Raw genomic sequence first — 9145 nt, 5'->3', positions numbered from 1 at the left:
ATTTTTTTCACATGATTTCCTTTTTCTCTGTAATAATAAAACAGTAGCTTGTACTTGATCCAAACTAAGATATAATTAATCCTTATTGGAAGCAAAACCAGCCTATTGGATTTATTTAATGTCTACTAGTGATGGGCGAATTTGCACCATTTCGCTTCGCCGAAAAATTTGGGAATTTCCCACGAAATTTGTGAAACTGCGAAAAATTTGCGAAGCGGCGCCGGCGTCTCGTTTTTGACACCGGAGTACATTTTTTTTTACGCTGGCGCCCATTTTTGATGCCGGTGTACGTTTTTTTTACGCCGGCGAATTTTCGCACCCGTTTTGCGAATTTATTCGCCGGCGGCGAATCGCGCAAATTCGCCGCCAATTTGCACCTGGTGAATAAATTCGCCCATCACTAATGTTTACATAATTTTCTGGTAGACTGGTATAAAGATCCAAATTACTGAAAGATCTGTTATCCAAAAAGCCCCAGGTCCCAAGCTTTCTGGATAACAGGTCCCATACCTGTATTTATAAACTCATTTTAAAACAATACCAACACATTCAGTACTCTAGTGCAGAAACCTTTTTAGTTCAGGCTCCTTTTAGTAGTAAAATATTTGTTAAACCCCACACAGTGTCGGACTGCGCCAGCGGGACACCAGGAAAGTAGCCGGTGGGCCCCGGCCCTCATGGGCCACCGCCGGCCCAGAACTGCACCTCCAGCCCCGGGTGTGCTATTAGTGCTGTATATCTATAAAAACATTATTGTAGCAGCCACACTCATACAATATACTTCTAGCAATATTGAAGACAATATTTACCCCCAAGTATGCACTCCCCACCCAGTTATGTATTTACCAGAAGTGATGGGCAAATTTCTCCTGTTTCACTTCGCCGAAATTCGCGCCTGGCGAATAAATTCGCCCATCACTATTTACCAGATGTACTGATAAACAATAATGTGCATAGCTTTTAATATTGCTTTCCTTTTATATGCAACATAAAAAATAAATAAACAAAATGATTATTATGTAGACGTCTGGAATGATAAATATCATATACATGTTCATGTACCAGCTACTAAAATGTTGTTATTACTTTATTGTTTTATTTGACATCAAAACTACATTTATACTTTTTCTTTAAGAATGACAAAATCCCGCAACATTGTATTGTGGGGGTTTGTAACACATATCAGCGATTTATTCCTAATTTAAACCGTGACAGCATGCTCATTGGGTGTCTCTTTCAATAAATAATATCAGATTTATATTTTGCTATAGATACAAGTGATCAGACATCGCTCACAAAGTAGTCACTTGAACAGATTTAAGGGGAACAACTTGTTTAGCAATGTGTCGTCACATCACAGCCATTGTCTGCAGTCAGAACGACTACTTGGGTTCTCAGAAGTAGTTAGTGGGACCTTTGCAGTTTCAATATATATGTACAAAACAAATGATCTTCACAAAAGTTCTGATTTTTTTTAAAAGTATCTTAATGTCATTTAATAGCTCTGCCTCTCATCAGAAACTACATGAGGTAGTGAACTGACCACTTGATGATTAAAAACACTTATTTAATTCAAGAACAATATCAGTTCAGTGCTTTATGGTCTCTGTTCCTGGCTTGATTGACATCCTGTTGTGATACAAAGACCTGGTGGTCCGCGGAGGCCTGCGTTACCTCTTAGCCCAAGTTGTCCCCTGTGGCCTCTAGGGCCCATTAAACCAGGCTGTCCATCAAATGCTTGTCCAGGCCTGCCTCTTTCACCTAAAGTAAAATGTAAAAAATATTAATTATATTTAATAAGAAATAAATACACATCCTCTAAAACCATATCATGTAGAACGGGCACAATTTGTTAACAAAGTGGAGTCTCTTTCATCTTAAGACCAATAAAATGAACAGAAAATCAAAATTATTGTACACAATAATAGGAAAACGAAACAGATATAAGTGAAATACATTGAATATAAAATACAACAAGCACTTTTTGTGCTTTTGCAAAGTCAGTGTTTATGTTGTTGGTTTAAGGTCTTTGGAGGAAGTTAGAAAACCTGTCAATTATCATTTCAAAGTTTCTGTAGTAACACAATTCCACAGGCCCTGTGGCGGGCAATGTACTTGTGATTTACTGAGAGTCACATTTAAGAATGCTTGAGCCTTCAGCTACTAAAAACACATGAGGTTCCAAAACTCTTGCATGATCTCTTCATTTGAATAGCTGATCTGTTTATTTCTTCCCCCAAGCGGGTTTTAAAAAAAAAAAAAAACCTGGCACCTAAAACCTGCCAAGCTTTTTATTTTTTTTCTGGGAAGAGAAAACAATCATCAGGAAGGTGAGGTATTTTAATGAAGAAACTCCGTGAGAATTTAGTAGCAGAATGCTCAATATCGAAGGCTCAAGCATTCGTAAATCAAGCCCCCATCCAGGGCTTGTTGTCATTACAGCAAATACATTCCCCAAAAAGTTAATATTTTCCCCCAATGCTTTAAATGAAGACTTCAACAGCACTCAAAGCAATTCAACCAGGGGACAAGTCCCTTGTATTTATTTAGTTAAACAAAAACCAACTCATTGACACCTCTCACTTCTTTTCAGAGAAGTGTAGGAATTGATTTTTCATTTGACTAAATACAAGTGGCTTGTCCCCTGTTTTCATTGCCTTGAGTGCTGGTGCCTAATTGCTTGTATGTACAGGTATGGCACCCATTATCCGGAAACCAGTTATCCAGAAAGTTCCAAATTACGGGAAGGCCATCTCCCATAGACTCCATTTTATCCATATAATCCAAATTTTTAAAAAATATTTCTGTAATAATAAAACAGTACCTTGTACTTGATCCTAACTAAGATATAAATAATCTTTAGTGAGCAAAGCAAAACCAGCCTATTGGGTTTATTTAATGTTTACATGATTTTCTAGTAGACTTAAGGTATGAAGATCAAAATTACAGAAAGATCCATTATTCGGGAAAACCCCAGGTCCCGAGCATTCTGGATAACAGGTCCCATACCTGTATTTAGGGGAGTTTTGTCTCCCACAGCACCAGGCAGAATTGCAGAATAGAGGTGTACTTGTGAATCCTTTGTCTAATAAATGAAAGTGAAAACTTCTGCAGACTATTACTCTCCATTCCCACAGCTAAATATTATTAATAAATATTATTTCCAAATAAATCTAACTGCTAGTAAACACATTACTTTACATATATTTACAACATAACATTTATTACATTGCAAATTTCACCCCCTTGTATAAACTAACTCTTGGCTAATTTCTTAATTACCTCTAGGTCCTTGATCCCCCTCAAATCCAACTAGGCCAGATCCTCTTGGTCCTTTGTCTCCTTTATTTCCAGAGTCACCTGCATTATGCAAACAAAAAAATCCCAATTGTACAACTGTATCACCACAAAGGATATAAGAATATGCTTTTTTCAAGATCCCAGTCTATCTACTTTCCACCATCATCTGCTTTCACTTTTGGGTTTTTATTAATCAAGATAATATTGCATTTTATATATTTATATGTATGTATATATATATATATATATATATATATATATATATATATATATAATGTCCAAATATAATGTTGACTACCATCTCCAGCCATGTGTGCAGGAGATAGGCAGCTACTTAAAGGACACTAATGATTTTTTTAAAAGTGATAAGAAGTATTGATATACCTGTATCTGGATTTGTCCTAGTAACTATGGATGTACAAAGTCTGTACACATGTATTCCGCATGGATTGGGAACAGAGTCTGTACGGCAATTGATCACAGACAATGAGAATTACAAAGGGCCCCCATGTGAGTACATCTTGTCCCTGCTACACTTTATTTTATATAAGAACTACTTCAAATTTGAGAAACAGTATTTCCTGCAATGCACAGGGACAGCCATGGGATCGAAGGTAGCCCCCACATATGCTAATACATTCATGTATATGTATGAGAATGAATGCATTCTGAGTCACACTTTATTCAGAATATATGGTGCATTCTATAGGCGCTATATCGATGATATATTCTTTATATGGTCTGGCCCTATTAAAGAGCTGGAGGGTCTAGTACAGTGATCCCCAACCAGTAGCTCGCGAGCAACATGTTGCTCTCCAACCCCTTGGATGTTGCTCCCAGTGGCCTCAAAGCAGGTGCTTATTTTTGAATTCCAGGCTTGGAGGTGAGTTTTATTGCATTAAAACCAGGTGCACTGCCAAACAGAGCCTCAATGTAGGTTGACAATCCACATAGGGGCTACTAAATGACCAATCACAGCACTTATTTGGTACTCCAGGAACATTTTTCATGCTAGTGTTGCTCCCCAACTCCTTTTACTTCTGAATGTTGCTCACGGGTTGTAAAGGTTGGGGATCCCTGGTCTAGTACAACATTTAAACAGTATGAATAGCCCTGTCAAACTGACAAAACTATAATGTGGACAGCATTGAATTTTTGGATGTGAAAGTGTATAAGGAAAATGACATTTTGCAGACATGCATATATGTAAAGCCCACAGACAGGAACACGTTAGTACACTACCACAGCAATCATCCTAGACACCTATTAGACTCACTGCCGAGATCACAGTTGCTAAGAGTGATACGCATTAACAGCAAGGATAAGAAAAAAGTGGAGGATGTAGACACTATGTGCAAAAAATTCCTGCTTAGGGGTTAGCCACACGCTTTGATTAATGATGCCAAAGAATGGGCATTAAGCCTCAATCGAGAGGAAATCCTATTGGAGGAAAACACGGCCCGAACAAAGAGGGATGAAAAAGATATGTACTACGTAAGTCAGTACAGTGAAAGCTCAAGTCACATGAGGGAGTGTGTGTTAAAACATTGGGCATTGGTTAAAAGCCATGAAAATATAGCGAAAAGGTTACCACGCAGGCCCAAGTTTAGTTATCGAAGATGGAGCTCACTAAAAGAGATTTTAAGCAACATTTCCTATCACCACGATCGGGTTTACGTGTGCGCAGGTTGCGTAATGTGTAGCAGCCTAATTTTGGGTGATCACTTCTACCACTTTAGTTGTCTACATCATCAAATGTCCATGTGGGTTAATCTATTGTGGCAAAACAATCAGGATGCTAAAAGAACGTGTGGGCATGCACAGAGCGAGCATTAGGGCTGCCTTAGACCCTGAGAGAGAAGATAAAGCTATGGGTAAGAAACAGGATATTGCTCAGCAATTAGTGGCCAGACATTGGGCAGAAGCTAAACACAGTCCAGCAGCATTCAGGTGCATGCCAATAGAGCATGTGCCGGCCAAAATAAGAGGAGGTGACTGTGATAATGCCCTATTGAAAAGAGAGGCCTTTTGGATACATGAGCTGGACTGTGTGGCACCTAAGGACTTAATGGGCAACTAGTACTAAGTTGTTTTCTAACCTAAGAGACGTTTTTCACATTCAACATTGTGCCATGACAGGTTTGAAATTATGATGATTAATTTTGAGTAAATATGGATAAGCTGCATTGCTTTAGGCAAGCTATTAATACTGATGAACGTTGCTCTTTGAAAGCCATTGATGTATATAACATTTTCTTGTCTGTCATAACAGCAACAATGTAACGCATTTGCATGAATTTGCAGATTTTATGGACTTTCCTAGAATGGATACTTTTACGTGGACACTTTTGTTTCACTCTTTATGGGCACATCTTCTGCTGACACAACAATGACACCGAGTGGTGAACAGTATGTATTACGTTTATTTATGTATATACAAATGTTTATATTGATTGCAATGAGGGTTTTTTTTTCTTGTCTAGCCAATTTTGAAAGGGATTTAAAGACTCACTTGTACACATGCCATTTATACTTGAAAAAGGCCCCAGTATGGGCCGAAATGTTGGAAATGCATTGTGAATAAAGCACATCAATTTCTTCAGGATAAACCAAAAGGATGCATTTTGATCTTTGAAAATTTTGTTGGTGTGGGTGCAGGGTCAAAACATTATGTAACGTTCAAAAGGAACCACACTCAAAAATTTGTGAAACATCAGTGTTCTTCAAACTTGTGCATCCTTTTTTAAAGGAAAGGCCAGATTGCTGGACGAAACGTTAGTCTGCCAGTAATAAACCATAATATATTATTTTGTTCTTTAAGACCTGAGCATGCGGACTTCTTTTCAAATTGAAAAACGCTGTTGTGGCTCTGCGTCCAGGCAAGTAACAATTTTTTTCCGAGAGTGCTGGCATCTCTATGGACTATATATATATCAGTGAAGCAGAGAAATGCACTCAAAGCCCTCAAATGCAATAAAGACATTATTATCAGAAGAGCTGATAAGGGGGGAGCTGTAGTAGTGCTTGACTACAAGTATTATAGAGATGAACTTTTGTCACAATTGAGCAATGTAGATAATTATGGTAAATTGACATATGATCCCACTGATGGTTTTTATGATGAACTGAAAGCTATATTGGATAATGCAGTAAGAAATGACTGGATTATTAAAGTGGACCTGTCACCCAGACACAAAAATCTGCATAATAAAAGTCCTTTTCAAATTAAACATGAAATCCAATTTCTATTTTTTATTTAAGCATTCATAGCTGTTGTAAGCTCATTTAAAAATCTCAGCTGTCAATCAAATATTGTCTGCCCCTCCTCTATGCCCGTGGCATAGAGGCGGGGCAGACAATTACTTTCACTTTCAATTCAGCACTTCTTAGATGTCACTGCTCCCCACACATTCCTACAGTTCTCTTTACCATATAACTGTGTGGCCAGGGCATGGGGATGGACATTGGGTCCCCCATTCTGGTGCACAAACAAAATTCCGAGATGATGCAAGGCTTGTTTTAATAACAGTGTCAACAAAATGGCTGCTGCCTGCTTGCTGTAGTTTTGAAATCTCAGACTGAAGGAAACAAGATTCAAATAATTTATATAGTGTAATTAAAGTTCATTATCCTTGACTAATCTGATAAAATAGGATTTTGAATAATTTTTTTGGGTGACGGGTCCCCTTTAATACAATGTATGAATATTTTTTACCTATACACCCCTTGAGACGAGTCATATACACCCTGCCTAAGATCCACAAAAACATGCAGCGACCCCCAGGGTGACCAATCATTTCATCTAATGGTTCCCTAAACGAGAGAATAGCTGAATTTGTCGATTTTCATCTTCAACCCTGTGTACAGTAGATGGGAAGTTACTTGAAAGAAACTAATGACTTTCTGAAAGTAATTGGGAGTATAGATATACCAGTGGTTTTGTATTAGTAACAATGGATGTGCAAAGCTTGTATACATGTATTCCACATGAAGGGGGTATAGAATCAGTGCAAAATTTGATTATGGATAATGATCAATATAAGGGGCCCCCAGGAGAGTTTATTGTGTCCCTGTTGCTGTTCATCTTGTATAGAAACTATTTCAAGTTTGAAAAGCAATATTTTATACAGTGCACAGGGACCGCCATGGAATCGGATGTATTGTATATATGTATTTTGAAACATGCACTTATCAGGAGATATGACGCTTCATACAGGTGCTATATTGACGATATCTTCTTTATCTGGTCAGGTCCCATTGCAGAGTTGAAGGTTTTAGTGGATCAGTTGAACACACATTTCCGCATATATCCAGAGCCTGCCCCGTATTGGCTCACATAATACATATCATTTTTACCCTCTTTACTTATAGGAACTTGCATCTTCTGTTTTTGTTTCCAATAGGATTTCATCTCGACTAAGCTCTAAAGCCCATTTTTTGGTATTATTGATCAATTCATGCAGGTAGCCTCTATTAAGGAACTTGCACATTATATCCAAGTCTTCCACCCTTTTTCGCTGATCACTGTCTATACATACTACTCTGAGCATTTGAGACATAGGTAGTGAATCTCTAGCAACAAAGTTAACTTTTAACACTGTTAAAAGATTGTTGCTAGTGATGATAGCATATCTAAAAAGCTGCCCATTAAACCCAAGTTTAGCTACCAAAGAGGCAGCACTTTGAAAGAAATTTTGAGCCCTTCTGACCCGACTAACAAATATTCGAATCCACAGATACAGCATTTTCTAACACTACGACCAGGGGTCCACAGGTGCAGTGGCTGTGTTTTTCAGCAGCTTTATCCTAGGTAATCACTTTATGCACCCCCGCACTGGCAATAAATATGAAATTATGCAAACGATGACCTGCATGACAATGTGTGTTGTTTATATTCTTAAATGCAGGCTGATTTATTGTGTAAAGACTTTCAGGATGCTCAAAGAACGTATTGGGATGCACAGGGCGAGCATCAGGGCAGCCTTAGACCCAGAAAGGGACAATAACATAAAAACAAAAAGCAGGATATTGGGCAGCAGCAGGTGGCAAAGCATTTGGCGGAAGCAAAGCATAGCCTGGTGGAGTTTAGGTGCATGCCCATAGAGCACATACCTGCCAGAGCAAGAGGGGGAGACATTGATAAAGTCTTGCTTGGGAGAGAGGAATACTGGATTAACGAGCTGGATTGCATGGCACCCAAAGGGTTGAACGGGCAGTTGGTGTTAAACTGCTTTGTAACCCAAAAGGAGTAATCATGTCAGACTATGTGCAGAGACAGATTAATCAGCCTTTTATATTTTGAAGCACAATTGTTACAAATAGCAACATAGAAATGTTAAGTTGTTGCTAGGGATGTCGCGGACTGTTCGCCCGCGAACTAATTCGCGCGAACATCGACCGTTCGCGTCCGCCGAATGTTCGCGAACGTTGCGCTACGTTCGCCAATTTGGGTTCGCCTTAGCTGGCGCTTATTTTTGCCCTCTCACCCCAATCAGGAAGCTCTCCCTCCTGGACCACCCCCACACCCCCTGGACCACTCCCCTTCCATATATAAACTGAAGCCCTGCAGCGTTTTTTCATTCTGCCTGTGTGTGTGCTTGGAAGAGATAGTGTAGGGAGAGAGCTGTTTAGTGATTTGAGGGACAGTTGATAGTAACTTTGCTGGCTAGTAATCTACTTGATACTGCTCTGTATTGTAGGGACAGAACTCTGCAGGGATTTGAGGGACAGTGAGTTTAGGTTAGTTAGCTTTGCTGACTAGTAATCTACCTTCTACTGCAGTGCTCTGTATGTAGCTGCTGTGGGCACTGCTTCGATCTCATCTGCTGACTGCTGTAATAACCCA

At 39.0% G+C, this 9145-nt stretch overlaps 1 protein-coding gene across 1 annotated transcript in view; it reads right to left on the bottom strand.

Annotated features, from left to right (window-relative positions):
* Positions 1-1059: 1059 nt before the first annotated feature.
* The window catches only part of LOC108718011 (collagen alpha-1(IX) chain), a 35078-nt gene continuing 26992 nt past the window's right edge, over positions 1060-9145 (bottom strand). The window contains exons 26-27 of the mRNA XM_018265548.2: positions 3283-3360; positions 1060-1761 (exon numbers count right to left, since the gene is read on the bottom strand). Coding sequence (XP_018121037.1) covers positions 1598-1761; positions 3283-3360 — 242 coding nt within the window. The 3' untranslated portion in view covers positions 1060-1597. The remainder of the gene's footprint in view (positions 1762-3282; positions 3361-9145) is intronic.

This window comes from Xenopus laevis, chromosome 5S, assembly GCF_017654675.1.
Source record: "Xenopus laevis strain J_2021 chromosome 5S, Xenopus_laevis_v10.1, whole genome shotgun sequence".
Lineage (NCBI taxonomy): Eukaryota > Metazoa > Chordata > Amphibia > Anura > Pipidae > Xenopus > Xenopus laevis.
This window is presented reverse-complemented; position numbering and strand designations above follow the sequence as displayed.